The sequence below is a fragment of the Bombyx mori genome, chromosome 15, assembly GCF_030269925.1.
Source record: "Bombyx mori chromosome 15, ASM3026992v2".
Taxonomy (NCBI): domain Eukaryota; kingdom Metazoa; phylum Arthropoda; class Insecta; order Lepidoptera; family Bombycidae; genus Bombyx; species Bombyx mori.
In genome coordinates, this window is record NC_085121.1 from 18,267,304 (window position 1) to 18,288,226 (window position 20,923).

General features: G+C 39.0%; 1 protein-coding gene across 1 annotated transcript; it reads left to right on the plus strand.

Annotated features, from left to right (window-relative positions):
• The first annotated feature begins 9,869 nt into the window (after positions 1-9,869).
• LOC101737718 (zinc finger protein 98) lies at positions 9,870-20,710 on the plus strand. The gene is made up of 9 exons (XM_012688911.4): positions 9,870-10,672; positions 10,873-11,016; positions 11,922-12,121; positions 12,350-12,472; positions 16,474-16,574; positions 16,648-16,847; positions 16,927-17,049; positions 17,541-17,677; positions 18,152-20,710. Exons 1-9 carry the CDS (start codon positions 10,083-10,085, stop codon positions 18,298-18,300), a joined length of 1,767 nt encoding a protein of 588 aa, XP_012544365.1. The 5' UTR covers positions 9,870-10,082; the 3' UTR covers positions 18,301-20,710.
• The last annotated feature ends 213 nt before the right edge of the window (positions 20,711-20,923 follow it).

Sequence of the window (20,923 nt, forward strand, 5' to 3'; positions counted from 1 at the left end):
GCAATCTTGAAACAGTTTCTAACTTCAGATAGCAATCAGGCTCTACCTTACGTTGGCGAGACTGTTCTGGTGAATGATGTCCATGGTTCCGTCACTTAGTAACGACAGGGACCAAAAGTCATACGTTTCTTAAGCTTGTACATAATACAAAGCTGTATTTCGCGTTCTCTACTTATATATTCGTTGATAGTACAAAAACTATATAGTTTTATTACCAATACAAAATGTTTTTACTGGTGGTAGGACCTCTTGTGAGTCCGCACGGGTAGGTACCACCACCCTGCCTATTTCTGCCGTGAAGCTTTAATGCGTTTCGGTTTGAAGGGTGGGGCAGCCGTCGTAACTATACTGAGACCTTAGAACTGATATCTCAAGGTGGGTGGCGCATTTACGTCGTAGATGTCTATGGGCTCCAGTAACCACTTAACACCAGGTGGGCTGTGAGCCCGTACACCTATCTAAGCAATAAAAATAAAAAAAATACATTTCGATTTTTATTTCGTGAATTTGTGCTAAACTGTCTAAGACTGTTGAGTCCACACAAATACATTTCGCGTAGAGCATATAGTTTTGCGTAAAAACGAAAAAATGTTGTTATATACCAATATAAAATGTATATAATTTTAATAAATGTACTTTAATTTTGTTATTGGTGTAATTTGCTGCCTGGCTTTGTAAGTAAAGTACTCACGAACACTCACGGCTACATTCACTTTGGTAAGAGGTGGTTAAATTATCTTGCACAGTTGAGATCTCTTTCTCTGCTAATACAAAATTGCGCTATACATTTAAAAAGTATATAAGTCTAGAATTACCATAACTCTAATATCATTATTATATTATTTTGATGATACTCAAGTGACCACGACGGGCGGTCGACTTTAGAAAGCGGAAAAAATACTTAAAAATCTCTCTTAACCTAACGATCGCTCTCTGCCGTAACTCCGAGAAAATTTGCATGCGAACACCGTTTTATTTCTTGTAACTAGTATTGCAATAATATTGCTAAACTGTATTGCACGGCTAAAGAAACTGAAATCTTTCAAAATCTACACACATACGAGTACATTAGTAAAATTATTATAAATAGATTGATTGATAATTACGAGTATTATTGTCAATGTTTGGCTCTGATGTTAATACTTATTTATTACGAAATATAAAAAGGTAACGATATAAAATAGAAAATTATACGCATATATCTAAAGATAAAATAGTTAGTTCAGTACATTTTGCTCTTCTATTTGTTGTTAATCGATTCTTTTGATGAGTACATAAGTATATTGTTTTTTTTTTCATAAGAAAAAATGTTAATACCCGAACAAAATACAAAACCTTACAAGTAAACTAATCCAAATCTGGAGATGTCAATAATTAGTCGAATTTGGACAACTGGGCGATTTTTTTTATTGTTCTTATAGCCAGACGAGCATACGGTCCACCTGTCAGTAAATGGTTACCGTCGCCCATGTTCGTCAGCAATGCCAGGGGCAGAGCCAAGCCGCTGCCTACCGTTAAGTACTCTCCACAAGGCTCGTTTGAAGAAGGACGTGTCGTAGGTCTCGGGGAAAACAGTGGAGGGGAGCTCATTCCCAAACCGGATGGTACGTGACAAAAAAGATCTCTGGAAACGCACTATGGACGAACGCAGTGGCTCCAGGTAGTATGGATGAACTCTACTCCGATGGCGGGCTGTGCGATGGTAAAAACGAGATGATGGGATCATCTCAAGCAATTCTCATAGTATTTTATTATGTTACATCTGTTTATACGTTTGCAAGCAAGTGAGCAATACAAATATGACAATTTCGGATTTCAAAACGTAATCACCACAAAAAAGAAATAATATTACTAAATAGAATTATATTTAATGTCAGTCAAACAATTAGTTATTGTTTTCTGTTATTTGGGTTGCAGGTATAAATTATAGGAGATATAAATCAGTGTAGGCTCCGAACCAACGAACGAATCACACATAGCACCAGTTGCAGAGGATATTTATACAGTACGTACTACGCTACGTATCTACGTAGCCTCGGCTTTCCTGAAATATTGTTCTGTCTCTTTTCATCATTACTCGTCTGTAGAAGTACTATCTTGGCCTTATTTCTCAACTATTTGCTTTAAATTTGGTCTATGATCGAAACGCGAGATCTTTTGATGTAACATACAATTAACAGCAGAAGTATTAGATTATTCGCTATGTACCTACTCGATGGGCTAATGGTTAATATACACACAACAACGGCCCTGCTTTACGCGGCGATATTCATCGGTGTGGCGGATCCGTCTTAAGTGTTGAGCTCATATCAATCGAGAGCGGATAATCGACACGATTGCCCGGAACAATACCGTATATACTTTTACTTGCACCGTTAATTGACGTCAAGAACATAACACGACCGCTTCAGGTGAAAGCAAAACGAAATTGCGTAAATTACTCGAAATCATTCTAATATGAAACGTTCTCGAGTTTTGAAAGGAAATTGCGTCTAGGTAGGTAACAAGGCGAATAAGTAACTGGTTAAAAATAAATTAACTATGAAACTAATATTTTTACTTGCCTGAGCTGATACCCAATATTTTTATTTCCAAGGAGGTGTAATTATGTACAAAAAAAGTACTAAAGTGTCAGTTTATAACTAATTGGGAAGCAGGAAGTTAATTGCCAACGCTTATGGAAGTTTTAGACAGTCTTTACTTCACTCCACTATTGGCCCCTAAGAACACGACATACCCATGTTGTAACATAAATGGTATAAATTCATAATTTTCGTTAAACAGTTTCAAACGTCATCCGAAAATTACTATTCTCAAAATAATGATTTGTCTATCCGCTACATTCAGTCGCCTCTGTCAGTATCGTTGACACTTTGGAGTGATTTTCTATGCTATTCTAAATACAAATACAAAATTAAGTTTTTCACGCCTACAACAAGTATAACCTTGACCCTACGTTGATGAGTTCATGTCAAGAGACGCACACATCACAATTAACCCAGTACCGAGCGGCACAGTAGACCGGCCTGCTTCCCACGACGTCAACATCCAACCGAGTTAAGTAATCTATCAATAATGGAACAACAATATCTTTCTTTGTTAATCACATCATTCATTTTACAAGTTTCTATGAATGGTGCTTTTCTCATAATGCGTTTTTATATGTTAATATTTTCTATTGGTATCTTTAATCAAAAAATTATTTTTGTCTAACTATTAGATCAAGTTTCACGTTTCACATTGTCATATCTGTTACACTTGATGGGTCGTGAGACAGTAATAACAAAAAATGGACCTGCGAAAAAACAAACCATGTTGCACTAGATTATGTGCAGTGATAGTCTTAATCTGCAGAGTTCAATTACCTTGAATGACACCAGAATTGCCTAAATTCGATAAATAGAGACATAACCCCATACGTACACTTCCATAACCCTCGTTTCGCTTCGCAGGACTCGGGTAGAAAAGTTTGTGCAACGCAGGATACCGTGACACCCCTCGACACCTGATCGCATCCACTCATGTGTAATGAGCAGCCTCGACTTGTTCTATTTCCTCTCATGCCTTCACACTGGGTCACACTTTATTAACTGTTTTATTATTATTATATTATTTATTAACTATTTGTATATAGTTTAATGTGTACAATCTGTAGTCCTAGAACATGGTGTCCAGTTCTATTGAAATGCATCTATTGAGATGTTAATGCATCATTTGAAGAAGGATCACTGAATTCTATCTTAAGAAAAGTATTTTCTAACGTCAAAACAGCTCTAGTTACACATTTTCTAGAGCGTCCTGGATGTGTGGTGTCTTGTGACGTCATAACTTCAGAGCGACATCGGTATTAGAACGTAACCAATTTTTCGCTTCAGATATACGAGATAGATACACGCTGATGCTGTGTTTACTATTATTATTATTAACTGGATAATTACAGTTGTTCCGCATGAGATATTATGGCAAATATATATCAAAAACCTATTTTTAAAGCTATTAGCGATACCCTGCACTCTGCAACCATGTTCGCTCGTATTTTACTTTCCTTACCAACACCATAGGGCGGTTTATACACATTTTTGTAAGCCAGTGTTCACCCGTAACCCTTGACACCTCACGGTTCAATTCATGTTTTCATCTTTGGTTCATTCATTTGATGCTTAAAAAAATGCCAGCATCAAAGCTGCTACATATTTTCTAAGCAAAATAAAATCAGTTGAAAAACTGAGAAGGAGATGGTGCATCATTGTTTTATCTTTACCTATTTAAGTATAAACTAGTGACCCTCCCTCGGCTACGCTCGACCGGATAGGTGTATTATACTAAAAGTAACCCTTCAGCAACTATATTGTCATATATTTCCCTAGAATTTATATAAAAGCTTTGCATTTCATTCTTTTTCCTCATAGTGACGAAATTTACATTTCCAACCATTCATTTCTTATGAAAATTAACAATAGTTCTATCTTAGTGGATACTTGCAACTAAAGGCATCGACTACAAAATAACAATTTTATAGCACTAGCGTGAGTCGAGCCTACAAAACCCATCTCGTGGTGCGGCCCGTAGACATCACAACAGTTTCTGTCACCGTGACTGAGTCATAAGGATGAAAGCGCAATTATATTTTATATCAGCTATTTCACTTTTTAAGCCGCAGAACTTGACTGTTTTGAGTAAAACACAGGCAGAATACTTACCCCTACGCTTGAAAGCTTTAATAAGCACTACCGGTCTGACAAATGCAGCGAGACGGAGACATAAATTTTAAGAAATGATAGTGGCTTCGTTCTTTGTCACCTGGTTACGGTACTATAAACTGAAATTGAGCCGTAGTTTAAAGCCCGTTGCCGTAATGCACTGTGCAGTTCAACAAAGTAGTCCAACGCAAATAGTTGTTGTATCGTGAAGAGGTGCAATTGAGCCCATCCACCCCATACACATGTACCTACATAAGTGCAGAGATATTGTTCTCGACCGACACGCATCTTTACGCCAATCTGCGTTATGGTTCGAAGAGTGGGGTAGACATTTTTTGTTAGATTTATGACGTAGACCTCGTTCTAAGAGTGGATGCGCATTCACATTATATCTCTATGAATTTCGGTAACAGTTTTAAATCAGATGGTTCGCGAGTTCGTCAATCCATAACAGTTATTAAAAAGATAATCCTCATATGATAAAATTGTGAAAAGTAATATTACATATAATATATACAGATGATATTCTAGTTTCTGTGTGCCATGTAAAGCTACCAACACCATACATAGTATTCTGTACATTTGATGGCACGTGGTTAACTGGGTTTACCCGTTGTTGCGCCATGATACCGCGCAGCCTTTCCGACCATATCTACACTTAAGTAAGTGCGCAAATCCCACTTTTATACAATTTTATGATAATTATGCACATACGCAGTGGAAATATACAGTTCTCATTAATTTTAGTTAAGCACGAGTTTCTTGTGAGAGTTATTTTTGTTAACATTAAATGGAGCACATTTCAATACTTGGATATGACGATGACGTTAACTTACAGACAACCAGCCTGGCTAGCTTTTATTCAACTGGGAACTATTTATTGCTCTAAGTGATGCGAAACTTGTAGATAAGTTACAGTAATTCCAAAAGCATATTGAGATGTAATTGATAAAACCTCGCCTCGATTCAAATGAATATTGTTATTGAATAGTATAATGTCGCGGAGGGTGGTAGTAATAGAGCCATTTGGTTAAGACCTGTTGAAGATCCAGCTTTTCCCATTAGCGAATTTAACTGGGCTAAAATAAGCATCCGAGTTAGTTGTTGGTAGTTATTGTCACTTTCAAATTTCAAAATTCAAATTCAAAATTTCAAGCTAACCTGAAGTTTATTTGAAGTAATGGTTAGTACGTAAGTCGTGTTCTAATTTTTTAGTTTAAATTGTAAAATGAATGCAAGATATATCATCGAGGCGCTGCATTCAACTCAATCTACTTACAAGGATTATGTAATCATTTTTATTGGTTTTTTTTTTTCGGAGCCTCTCATTTCAATGATATGAACGGTCGCCAAAGTGTAATGTATTTTCTATGCCAATTATGTTATTTCCACAATAAATTTTGGAATTCCAACTGGATAACCAAACTAATTATTATAAGTGCAGTCAGTGTATTTTACTAACAAACAAATAAACAAGTGGATATTTAAAAAAAAAAATTTTTCTTTTGACAACGCATTTTTCCCATGCAACGTAGCGTTTGCAAGTTGCATTTTTAGATCCCGATTACTTACGTAGTTAACGGAAGTGTTTGGGATCTAAAAATATTTAAGAAAATAATAGTAACATTAATTGTAACCAAATCCGGAGTCCTGATTAACAATTACATTAGTCAACGAGATTTTATAGAAAGAGATCTTAAATGTATTATGCACACACTTGTATGTCATGCATGTTATGCATTATGTATGGTGAGCAGTGAAGTGCCTCAATCTTAATGCATTGACCGTTGTGGTAGCGATGCGTTACGTTCGCGCCCCTTGTTTCCAGTCGACCAAAACAAAGCTGCAAGGGACCTCATGTAGAACAAAAACTAAACATAACAGAAATAACGGAATCATTGATTGGTCCATTCTTCATTGCTGATCGAAGGGTCCATTATGAACTTTTTAAGAAAACCCAAAAGTTTCTTTCGTGACTACCACCGAGTCGGAGTGCACTAAGAAGAATCGTCGAGAAACTCAGTGCTAACTCTTTTCCAAATACCTAGTTGTAAATCAAATCATAAAATTTACAAAATATTATTTAACCAGTACATGTGTACATACAATATGTAAGGAAATCAAAAACATGAGAAAAAACAATAAACTCACATTGCACGGTCCAAAACAATCACAATGTTTGCTTTTTCAAAATTCACGCACGCAACACTGTTTAATTTAGAAAAAAATAACACAAAACTAAAAATAACTAGAACAAAGATTCCAAAATGTTTTTCTTTTTATGAATGGGGCTTGAATTCACGGTGTGAAATTACACCGCACCGGGTGGAATAACGCGCGGGGAATCGCAGTGGTGCCAGCAGGTTAACTGGCGCCAAAACTGTCGAGCGATGGTGGTGCAAGTTAACGGCAAGTGGGCAAGGGTGGGGTCGCCGCTGACAACTAGCCTCCCCTGCGCGTGTGCACTTGTAATACACCGGCACACGTTACCAATACGATTGACAACGGTCGGTTTACTCGACTGTGCTTAGACTTTATTTTGAATAAATTAGCTAAGCTCCTCTAATATCCCTATCGTATCCATACTCCTAATAGTTGTGTGCTGGCAGTGAGGTAACCAATTTTCCAATTTACCTGGAACGTGTCCAAGAATGATTTGCACGACGGAATGGTAAATCATAACCATGTATTTGTATTATTACTGGTGAAAGGGCGTATTATAATTTGTAATGAGAGAAGTATCCCGCGTGTGGATGTCTATGGGCTCCAGTAACCACTTAACACCAGGTGGGCTGTGAGCTCGTCCACCCATCGAAGCAACAAAAAAAAATGTATTAGAGATTACTGGTGGCCCAGAGGTTTTTCCAGTTTCACCAGGACTGATGGGCGAGCAAAAATCCAATCAGGAGGGGTGGGGGGATCTGCTAACAGCTGCCGGAACGTCTCTAACGAGACCTAACAACTCAAGAGCAGCTGCTTCGCGAATTAATCTATTACTGGATCGGAATCACGATCCGCTGAGAAGATCCGGCAAGAAACTGAGCGGGTTGATGCATGGGCTAGGTTGTACGTTTAACTCATTGCCGAATTCGACGAGTATGGTTACCGGGGTCCCTAAATCTGCTCCTAGTGTTAGAGCTGAAAGCGTCTAATACAACAGTTATAGTATCTGACGGATCCGTAAGGCCGTGTCTTATGCCTATTTCTGTTACATAGTGTCAGTAGTGATATAGTGTCAGCTAGACCGTAAGCCAGTCTGGCACTTCACGCCAGTAAAGCGATACGAAGAATTATATCAAGTACCTTAGCTATACTCAAACTGCCATAAGAGCTACTTCTATATAGATAGTGTATTGAATTAAAATAACAGCTATCATATCGACCAAATTAGAACACATAGCTTTTTTTTTCCTACCTATGCTGCTACTCGTCGAGCCCCCTCGCAAGCGACGGGTTCGACGAGAACGGTGACAGGTGCTTGAGGTACCTAAAAGCACCGTTAGTGGATCGGGAGGATCCGAGATGACGTGTTTTGGGCGACGTCGACTGCTTTCCATTCTTTCCGCAGGATCGGGAATGTAGTTACCGGCGGCCACGATGAGAGGGTTCTCGTGTCGTGCCGCTTTATCGAAGTGGCGCATCGACGCCGACTGTAGATACTTACTGATGGACTCTAAGTCCAGGTCGTCATGGAGGTCGACGTTCCTGACGAACTACGGGGCTCCGACGACTATCCTGCAAAAACGGGATCGAATAATTTGAAATGATTTTAGGTGAGTGCGGGCCGCGTGAGCGAACACTACACTTGCATAGGTCATGACGGGGCGTATGCAAGTTTTGTAGAGTGTCACCTTATTTCTAAGGGACATTTTACTTCGCCTGCCTTTTTTTTTTTTTATTGCTTAGATAGGTGGACGGGCTCACAGTCCACCTGGTGTTAAGTGGTTATTGGAGCCCGTAGACATCTACAATGTAAATGCGCCACCCACCTTGAGATATAAGTTCTAAGGTCTCAGTATAGTTACAACGGCTACCCCACCCTTCAAAGCGAAACGCATTACTGCTTCACGGCAGAAATAGGCAGGGCGGTGGTACCTACCCGCGCGGACTCACAAGTGGTCCTACCACCAGTAAAAAATATTCTATCATCGGGTAGAACACATAGCACGTTTTCAGCTGAAATAGGCAAATGTAGGCAGTTCATTAACGCGGTAGTATCCACCATATTAAGTTTATTATCTAATACTATGATCCACCATATAGACCTGTGTGCGAGCTCAGATTCACAAAGGATGCCTATACTGTATTTTTTCAAGCCCGGCAAGAGGCTCATTAAGTAACCAATATGATCTTCTGCAAGCGTGATTTGAAAATAATCCTTAGAGAATTCATTTGAATTTAGAATTTATTGTTAGTCATATATAAGTTATGTATCAAATGGCCAGTATTATAATGGCGGGTAGCCATCATACAGCGCAAGATATTTGACAGATGCCTGAATCTAGCTTACGACATTTTCAAGATAAGCTTGCATATAGGTATACAAGTTCCGAACAACATTCGGATCGTCGATCTAGCGAGCAATATCACCCGTTCGGTGGAAAATCTTCCTTTCGTTCCCACCTTAACCAACAAGATTAGATCCACTGTCCAGTACTGAGTCCCACTTCATAACAATATTCAATCCATTAACATTTTTTTAAGACAAAGATTTTGAATTTGGATGAATTGGAATGAATAATTCCTGGGTAGATTGATTGAATTATTTATGTTGTAATGCAACATCAGTTCCTTGAGTATTTTTTCGGGACTTTAGGAAAATTATTATTATTTATTATCGTAAAATTCGGCTGATTTTATTCATAACTCGACTAGATTTTTTTTAAATTTCGTGGCCGTCTACATTGTGTACATTATTAATTATCATTAAAAGTAAAAACGTGATAAGACCGTGGAAAATACTGTGGTATATTTTATAAAATTTACACACCTATTGATAAACAGAAATAATTAGGAAAATGTAAACACCGAATCGAGAACCTTTCCTTCTTTAAATTTGAGGTGATTAAATAATTGAAGTGATATAGAAAAAAATTAGGCAGTTTTGTGTTGACTTTTTCGGCTGTATACTATTTTTTACTTTTAGGCGTTAGCCTCTATTCCCAAAACATATAAATTTGACATTTCATACCATTGACACATGACACCAGATTTATATCATTCTTCGAAGTCATAAATTTAACAAAAGTTGATGTCTCCAATAAGCAATAATAAAAAAAACAATCTCAATATTGCAATTAAGTAGAATCGACGACTAAATGTATCTAAATATCGGTCGGGATATTCATTCGATTCTGAATGCGTTGATGTCGGAATATTGCAATGGCCGAAAAAAGTGCAATGAACTCTCTGATGGAAGTGGAGCATTTTAATTCCTCGTCCGTGGACGTGGGCATCAAGAAGGAGGTTGTAGTGAAGCCGGAACCTTGTGAGTGTCTCGTGTGCGTAACTCGCAGTCAGGACTGCTATGATATATACACAACAAACACGACAGCGTCGGGCACGAGCCTTCTTACATTCTTGGCTAAATTCACTCAGACGGATATCACTGACGCAGTAAAGTCCTCCAAACACGTTTGCAAGAATTGCCTAGACCTAATCAACATTTTAGATCAGGCTGAAATAGAATATGTTAAGCTAAAAGAGGCATTTGAAGCAATAATAAGTAAAAACCCTCTATTTGTGTCATCAAATGTGCCTTTAAAATTAACTACTGTAAAGGCTGAGTACAATGATGATGAAGATGATGATGATGATGATGATGACGATGATGTGTCGGTACATTTTAATAATTTAGAAGAGGATTCTGAAGATGAGCCATTAGTAAAGTGTAAGAGGAAAAGAAAAGTCCAGGTTAAGAAAAATTGTACAACTGCTAAACATACACCTAATAGCAAAAAATTTGAGGGAAGGTATGATTTGTTTAATTCATTAAAGCTTTGAACTATTGTAAGCTAATGACATCAATGATAAAATTGTTATATACTATGTTATATACTACCTGTTTGCTACCAACCATATAAAAACTAAATTAATAAAATTTTACTTTTATGTTTCTATTTGTGTACTTTTGATAATCCTGTGTGCTACATATTTTAAAACATTTATTAAGCTGGAAATGTGAATTATGCGGTGAGACTGGAGATAAAGGTGGTACTAATGCTGAAGAAGCTCACAGATTATCAGTACACTCTGGTATGAATTCAGGGAATAATGGAGCTTTTAATGATGTCAAGACTGAAGATTCAGCTGATGGGTAAGACTGTTTTCATGTGGTTTTTGGTGATGGAATACTGCCCACTTAATTATGAGTGTTCATGGACACCAACAATGTGAGTGGCACAACCAAAAACTGTTGCCTATCTAAATTCGTATCTGGGAAAGCTTTAGAATAATCTATTTAACATATATTTTTTTTAGTTAAAACAAAATAAATTATAAGAAATCTTGGGATATCCTCACAAAAGTCTGAACCTATACTTTAATATTTGGTAAAAAAAGCAAAAGGTTGTAGCAGTATGGAGTATGGAGAAGGATGCCTCTATAATTATTGGCATAGCTATTTATAGCTTGCATATGGCATAAATATTTTGCCACAAACATTCTATATGATTATAACAAAATCATTAACTGTATAACACTCAACTAATAGACCATTGAAAATGTAAGATTTAAGATTTGAGAAAAGATTAAAGATTTGTATGCCGAAACGAACTCGAAACGCATTCAAACCGAAACGCATTACTTTACTACCAGCATTACATTACTACCAGTAATTACTTATGCAAATTATAATTTTGTGGATTTGATTTTTAATAACATGATGTTATTCCATCACTGTGGAAGTTAATCATGAACATTTGTTCAGTACATATTTCATTAGAAAAAAATTGGGACATGCCTGCAGGGTTCCAACATAAACAAACGTGGTAGAACATTTTATCCTTTAGGCCACGATGACTTCAAAGAGCTAGTGTGCAGATTACTTAAAACTCTATACAACCATTATTACTTCTTAATCAATAACAAATGTAATAACCTAACATTGCCATTATTGAATTCACAGCATAATTGGTAATGAGTAAAGAATGTTTATTTTTTGGATATTTTAATTTGTATACAATTTCACATCAACATAATCACTATTTTAATGCATTTCAGTTCAGAAAGTCCATTTAAATACACATTTAAGGAATCGCTCCTCTTGGCACTTGGTAATCTGGATGAATCTAGTAAAGGAGATGAAAAAATAAAAAAGAAAAAAACTAAAGCAACACGGAAGAAAAAGAAAGTATTAAAAGACACAAAAACGAAAGTAATGCATCAGTGTGATCAGTGTACTAACAGGTATACTTCCTTAGGTAAGTACTGCCAGTTTTCTTCCGTCTGATTACTTATATTTTTCTGCCTTCGGTCTTCTTTAAAATGTGTCAAAATGCTGCATATTGACTCAAAACTGTAAGCAATACTTTTCTATTATAAATTCATTAGCGTGTTTCTTGTGTTAATATATTGTGTATTAGTCAACTCAAAGAAGTAAACAGAACACTCTTTAAATTTTAGTAAATATGGTAAATGTTTGTTTTCAGTACGTTTGGAGCGTCACAAACAAATTAAACATGAAGGTTCGAAGCCTCCTTACATCTGTGAGATATGTGGCGCGCACTACAAACACAAGCGAGCCTGCGACATACACATAGCTCTACACAAGGGTACGTACACAGGACTGCTCGAGACATCACTGTGCCCAAACTAAACTAATGTAGACACTCATTCTTACAGTTGTTTTTGTGTCTGCCTGTTGCCATATCCGGTACTATATCTGATATAATAATAGAATTGGATATCAATCAATCAACACCCTGCTTGAAAAAAACGCTATTACGACTAAGAATTTACACCTTGCATAGTGATTTTCCAGATGAAGTCAAAATCTTTTAATATTTTAGAAAGTTTAAAATACTAGTCTATACTAATATTATAAAGTTTAAGAGTTTGTTCGTTTGTTTGAATGCGCTAATCTCAGAAACTACAGGTCCCATTTGAAAAATTCATTCAGTGTTAGATAGCCCATTTATTGAGAACTAACGACCCGCCCTGTAATTTATTATTGATTTCTCCACTATTTAATGGATGTTATTATACATAATATAAACCTTCCTCTTCAATCACTCCATCTATTAAAAAAAACCGCATCAAAATCCTTTGCGTAGTTTTAAAGATTTAAGCATACATAGGGATATGGGGACAAATAAATGCATTCATCAACGACATTGGCTCGTGTTTTCGTAGCACAAAGTTCTATATGTTCGCCGACGACTTAAAATTCTTCAGGAAAGTAAACTCATCTCTTGACTCTGAATTATTGCAGAGGGATTTGGACAGTTTGTTTGGCTGGTGCAGTGCGAATGGCATGAGTCTGAATATCAGTAAATGCTATGTAATTCGTTTTACTAGAAAAAGACGCTCATTTTCCCGAACGTATCATATTAATGGTGCACCACTATCTGAGGTAGACTCTATTAGGGATCTGGGTGTGACCATTGATAGTAAGCTGCAATTCAGCACACATATTCAGAATATTACCAGAAAGAGCTTTAAAACATTGGGATTTATATTTCGCAATTGCAAAGATTTCAAAAAACCACACACTAAAATCACAATTTATAATGCTCTCGTACGCAGTACCTTGGAATATTGCTGCATTGTGTGGAATCCTTACTATGAAATATACAAGAAACGATTGGAAAGTGTCCAGAAACGGTTTCTATGGTACTTGTCTTACAACTACAATCTGGGTAGGAAGTTACCCAGCTATGAAGATAGACTTTGCCACTTTAATTTAGACTCTCTTCTAAACCGGAGAAAACTAATGGGGGGTATATTTCTGTACAAATTAATTCATGGAATAACCGACACGCCTAATCTATTAACCCAGATAAAAATATCAGCCCCTAAGTACCTACCAAGAACGAAGAAATATAAACCGTTTATAAGAAAGCCCGCTCGTTCGAATTTAGGTGCTTACTCTCCCTTAAACAGAATCCTTTGGGACTACAATAATGTCCACGGTAGCGCGGTCTCCGTCAGTGTTCCTTCGGAGTCGTCCGATTGCGTTGAACTTATTTTAAGTGAAATAGATGTTTTTTCTGATTGTCTCACTACTTACAGGAAAAATCTGTCGCGGATCATCTCCCAATTAAATTAATCATAAGCAATGAATGAAATGTATTCAAATCTTAGCTGTATATTTTTTTTATTTTTGATGTTAATGCACTGTCGATTGCACCTATAATTGAGGTGACATCAGCCATGAACTTTTGTCAATTTGTCAATGTTTTGTATTGATGATCACTTTGTTGGTGCAACTTAATAAATAAATAATAAATAATACGAGCGGAGCACTAATAATGTTTTAAAATCGGGGTTTTTTCCCTCTTGAGAGCTTGCGCTGCGTTCGCTGCGGAAGCAGTTAAAGTTTCGCTAAAATAATATAGGACAGAATTTTTACCCTATAAAGTTCTAAAAAAAAGTCTGTGACAGCACATGTCTATATTTTAAGGTTGGCTCACTATAACGGTTTTTATGCTAACCAAATTTGTTCTAAAATAAGCATTATTTGTGAAGGTATTTTTATAAAGGTGATATTAATCCCTATCCAAATACATACATTATTCATTATAGTTGTTGCAAAGTACGAGTGCGCGCCGCCCTTAATTGTGTGAGTGACAATCTGTATACGCGTCAATGGAGACTATGTAGCTAAAGCTGTCTACTGACGATGCGATTTCGTATTCAATCTGTTGATTCAATTTGAGTTGATTTGACAAATTGTGCGGTGTGTCAACAAATTGAATCAACAGATTGAATACGAAATCGCATCATCAGTAGACAGCTTAATGTAGCTACTGACCGCTCCGTCGAGTACACACACTAACGAAAATGTGTATTTGCGATTACAACTACAAATAAAGGCCACGCGCGCTCGTACTTTGCAATAACCATCTAAGTATTTAATTTGAAAGAAATTTGCCCTTTGCATCATATAATTTCAATGAGTTTCTTAGAAGATATTACAGTTTTAAAATAACATCGCAGCAACATTATGATCAAGCGCATAATACGAGGCGCCAGCTGGCCGGGGCGCGCGGCACAGATTAATAAGAATAACAGGAAACACCCAAATCACTTCAAGATCGATTTTTTTTGATTTCTCTAGGATCCCATCGTCAGATCTTGATCCTGATGATTAGATGACCATTCGGGAAGTCTATCCTTCCGAACAAAAAAAAAACAATTATCAGAATCGGTTCAAGCATTCTCGAGAAAACGATAAACATACATAGATAAAAGACTGGTGGTTGAATTAATGACCTCCTCTTTTGAGGTCGGTCAAAAAGCGTGATTTTGGTACTTTAAATAGCTCCTTAACATTCTATTATTCAAAATTTTCACCTTCTACGTAAATGACGTCGCGGGTAAAATTTAGCGTTATCCCAAAGTAACAATTCCACGTGGACGAAGTTGCGGACAAAAGAGAAACGATCGAAACTTGTGTCTGAAGTGGAGAACTCTCTGGGGCGAGTCTCCGAATGGGGTGAATTGAACTTGGTTCAATTCAACCCGATAAAGACACAAGTTTGCGCGTTCACTGCGAAGAAGGACCCCTTTGTCATGGCGCCGCAATTCCAAGGAGTATCCATGCAACCTTCCGAGAGTATCGGGATACTTGGGGTCGACATTTCGAGCGATGTCCAGTTTCGGAGTCATTTGGAAGGCAAAGCCAAGTTGGCGTCCAAAATGCTGGGAGTCCTCAACAGAGCGAAGCGGTACTTCACGCCTGGATAAAGACTTTTGCTTTATAAAGCACAAGTCCGGCCTCGCATGGAGTACTGCTCCCATCTCTGGGCCGGGGCTCCCAAATACCAGTTTCTTCCATTTGACTCCATACAGAGGAGGGCCGTTCGGATTGTCGATAATCCCATTCTCTCGAATCGTTTGGAACCTCTGGGTCTGCGGAGGGACTGCGGTTTTCTTTGCGGTATTTTGTACCGTATGTTCCATGGGGAGTGCTCTGAGGAATTGTTCGAGATGATACCAACGTCTCGTTTTTACCATCGCACCGCCCGCCATCGGAGTAAAGTTCATCCATACTACCTGGAGCCACTGCGGTCATCCACAGTGCGTTTCCAGAGATCTTTGCCACGTACCATCCGGCTATGGAATGAGCTCCCCTCCACGGTGTTTCCCGATCGCTATGACATGTCCTTCTTCAAACGAGGCTTGTGAGTATTAAGCGGTAGGCAGCGGCTTGGCTCTGCCCCTGGCATTGCTGAAGTCCATGGGCGACGGTAACCACTCACCATCAGATGGGCCGTATGCTCGTCTGCATACAAAGGCAATAAAAAATAATAATCAAAGGCTAGTCTAATATAAGTTACTCAGTGGTAATGAAGAATTCTACCGTGAAAGCGTTTTTAAAGTAGCTCCTGTAGTTTTTAAGTTTATTAATTACACGCACGCAAATCGCACGCACTCACTCACTTGTAGACGAGTTATCCTTACCTTTATCCAGATTTATCACCTCTCCTAATTGGTCAAGAACAAGAATAGAAAGAATGTCATCCAGATAAACTATGTTCTAATAGGTGTATACATCCCACAAGACGAACAAACATGAGCATTAGAATTTATTAGATTTTTATTACATCAGGTATAAGCGATTGGAAATGTGAAGAGTGCAATAAACTGTTTCCTTCAAAGAATGCACTCCAGAGGCATAACAACATCCACACGGGGAAGCTCAACTATCAGGTGAGTAACGGTGGCCAGACGTGGGGCACGCGACAACGTTGTCCGACACTAGTCCGTCCGGTGTGCGTTGCAGTGCGACCTGTGCGGCAAGTCCTTCATCCACACGTCGTCGTTCAAGATGCACAAGCTCTCGCACTCCGGCGTGAAGCCGCACTCGTGCGACGTGTGCGGGCTGGCGCTCATGACGCGCTCGCACCTCAAGCGACACAAGCGCGTGCACAGCGGCGAGAAGCGCCACGAGTGCGCGCTCTGCGGGAAGCGCTTCTCGGAGAGGTGAGTGCCGCCCCGCCCCGCCGCGCCCCGCCCCGCCCCGTACCGCCGCGTCGCGCTCACGCCCGCGTGTCTCTCGCAGGTACAACCTCATGGCGCACGCCAAATCGCACCACGGGCCCGAGGCGCGCGCCGCCGAGCCGCCGCGCCCCGAGCGCCGCCGCCTCTTCCGCTGCCACTTCTGTCCCGAGAGATACGAGAGACGGTACGTGCGCATTCTATATATATTATTATAATGTGCAACCAATAAAAAAAGTTGCAATAGACTTATTTAAGGAACTGTTTTAAATATTCACTGTAGTTATATTTTACCAACTAATTGATAACGTCATCGTAATTGAAAGTAATGATGTCATCAGGAGTTTAAAAAAAAAGTTGAGTCCTTGACTCAAAAATGTATATATACCCTGGGACGTGGTATTCTGGAACATCAAATCGATCCTAACTATTGACCACAACTATATATCTTCATTAACGTTTTGGGAGGAGTGGGTTAAGTTCGAACATTGGGAACCGTTTGCTTTCGTGCGACGTGCGCTATCGGCACTTGTGACTATAATCTACGAAGATTTCTTCATTCGTATAACAGAATTTCAATCAAAATCAAAAGGGTATTTTATTTATAACACCCCTCATGGAGGGTCCGCCCCGCCCGGCGGCGGCGCGGGGCGGCGGGTGTAGCGTGCGCGCGCGCAGGTACATGCTGGAGCGGCACATGCCGGCGGCGCACGGGCGCACGCTGGAGCGGCCGCCGCCCACGCCGCGGAACACCATGAGCAAGATGCTGAAGGCGCAGGCGCTCGGCAAGCGCGCCGCCCCGCCCGACAGCAACGGTGACACGCAATATTATTATTAACTCTATATTTAACGAGTAAATATGTGAACCAGCTGACGGCACATCCGTTGTAAGGCGGTCAGTGGAGTCCATAGACATCACGACTAGAATAGCGCCGTCTTGGCCCGCGGTCGAAGTCTCAGAACGTATGGCCGTTTCGTAGGAGACATCAGCAGGGCGGTGGGATCGACTCGTGCTGGCTCACCGTGAGCCCTGTGCATAATATAATAATCAATCTTAAAATCAAGCAGTTATGTCTAACATAAATGATATGTCCACGAGTATCACGATGTCACATGAGTATGTCCACGTATGTACATCAGCAGCGCAAGTGACTTCGATACTTTCAAGAAGCGGTTCGTAAAACTTAAAGATCCACTTTCTCGTGCCTGTAACGTATAAGCAAATGTGTTGACTGTGACGTGTCGGCTGCTGGCGACGCCCGTTGACCGGCGCCCTGACCCTCCGACAGACCCGGAGAGCAAGGAGGAGCGCAGCCCGCAGTCGCGCGGCGCCACCCCCGCCCCCCTGGCGGCCCCCTCGCCGGCCCTGCTGGCGGCGGCGACGTGGTCGGGCGCGTACGCCGCGGAGTTCGGCATCCGGCCCGACTTCCCGCACTGACCCCCGCCGCGCCCCCCGCGCACCGCCCCGGCCCCTCGCCGTGCGTCGCTGTGTTCGTTATTTCCCTGAGTTCAACATTTCTTTACAACAGTCGGCTCGGCCGTGCTGGGGAGGGGAGAGAGCGAGAGAGATCTTCCGTCCCTTTTGCAATAGAAAAGCTTCGGTTTTAAATCGTGACCTTCACATTCAACTGTGTCGCGCTCAAAGAAGCTTCATATCAATAAATACTTACTCAGATTTCATAACGTGGCAGTACAATTGTGTCATCATAAATATTATTTATTAGGGCGGGCTTACTAAACATTAATAAAATTAATTTTTTTTAATCCACCAATATTATTCAATCTACATATTAATTAATCAACTATATTATATTTGTGTAACAAAGAGTAACAAGTCACTGTTCGACAATGATTTGTGTGGCGTCATGACAAATTAACTGGTATGGTACCAAAGCTTAGTGAAAACATGAAAAAAGAATGCACAGGCACTACCAGAAATATAAGAAAAATTTAAATCGGTCACTCCGAGATAGCAGCACTCTCCCTTCGTGGAGACATACCCCCTCCCCCCGCCCCGAGCCGGACTCACGCCCCCGCCCCCCGCCAGCCGGTCCCGGGCTCCGGGGTGGACAGGCGGCAACAACATGACTAACAATGACTAATATTCTTATATAATTTCGCAGAGTTTAAAAACAAAAACAAATTTTAATCAATCAAAACAGATTGAATTTTATGAAGCAATATACTTATATGTAGATAATTAGGTATATAAAAAAACACTTAAAATCTATGTTTTTGTATATATTAATAAAATTTTAGTTTATTTATTAGTTAAAACGTGTACAATCAATTTAGGTAAATTCGATTCTTTTGGGCGACACTGTCGTTTCGGACCGTAAGCCATTTGACTTGTTTTTACTTAAGCGGTGACCGTCAGCGAGTAGATCGAGCGGCAGCTGTCACTGTCAATGTTCATGTCACATTGTCATGACAGCACCTAACGTTCTCAGGCACGGACGTCACGCTTCACGAACGTGGTACGTGTAGATGAACTACTCTAACTTGTAATATAAAATAACTAGATAAATGTTTTAAATGTATGTAATTAATTAAGGATTTTTAATGTGAATCCTATTTTTGTACTAAATACTCTACGTTTCTCTTACGTGTTAAAGGCCTAAGTGCATGTGTGTGTGGCCAGTGCGGGCGCGTCGCTCGAGCGGAACATATGTCAAACAACCTTTTTTCGAATGGACAATAAATACATTTAGTTCCGTTATTTATTTTTGCACAATATAATAGAGTTAGCTGTAAAATGTAAACAGTATGAATAATAATGAATTGCAACTAAAATGAGTCTTCCAGAATCACAGGTGAAAAGCCACAACAAAAACCGTAAATGCATTAACGATTAGGGAAGCCCTCTCGGACACATAACATAGTGGCAATCTTCACAACGTCCAATGTCCACGATTTGATGTTTTAGATTGAACATATTCAACTGATAAAGATAAATTGTACATATCCAGAGATAAGGTGGGGGAGACTCGTTTAAATATACTCTACGCTTTGTCAACATTGTGAGGACGAAACTCATGGAGGGAGGCCGTCAGACCCTCCGACCTCAGGATAACGCTTTGTCAAACTTAGGATCGTGAACTGCCAGCTCACAGCCGGCGTGCGGTAGGACGTAAACGGCAATGAACATGTTCGAACATCGATATTATCCTCATGAAACCTGGGAGTGATACTACACAAAACAATTAAAAGCACGCATCCCTACTGGCCATAATCAATGCGTTGACAATTAAAAAAAAAGTCATTCACTAAATAAATACCTAATACTTACTGTTTTATAAATAAGCAATTGAGCGATAGATAAGTGCAGAGTGACTTGTGTAAGTCTTAATTGTGATTTTTTTTATTTGTATTATATCAAAACCGATTTTCGTCTGGGATTTTCGTTTGAGTGGTCATTAACGTAGTGATTCACTAAGTGGTCGGTATGCACAATAATTTACGACAGTAGTGTTATTTAAAGTACCTACATTTTACCAGAAAAAATGTGAGAATGCTAAATTCGAGAAAGAGTAGACGTCGAGACCCCGGAAAAAAGACAAAAAAGACAACACCGGAACTGCAAAGCGATTTTGACAGAATAGATCCGGCCTTGTGTTTCTGACGAAAAGTATACGTTCCGACATTCTTTTAATGTACTTAACTTATAGTTTTTTTTAATTGCTCTTAAATCCGATGTCATGTGAAACCGCTCTTACTAAAATGTAATGTAATAAATATATATATGTTGAGAGAAAGAGAGAGAGAGAGAGAAACAGACAGAAGTACACAAATTATTGTTTATATAAAACTTGTATGATATTCAGTTGTATTAAAATATTAGTTATTCATTATTTGCATTTTATTTAACAAGTCTATCCTCCTAATCGCAGTGACTTTATGTACGAGTATTATTAAATAAATAAGTAAATGGCCACCATTTTACTGAGATTATATTACATCTCATCTCATTTCATTTAATTTCATCCCAGTTGATTAATGTCTCAAAGTAATCATCTTCATTTCAATTCACTCCATATTATAATTTTTCATAAAAATAAGAA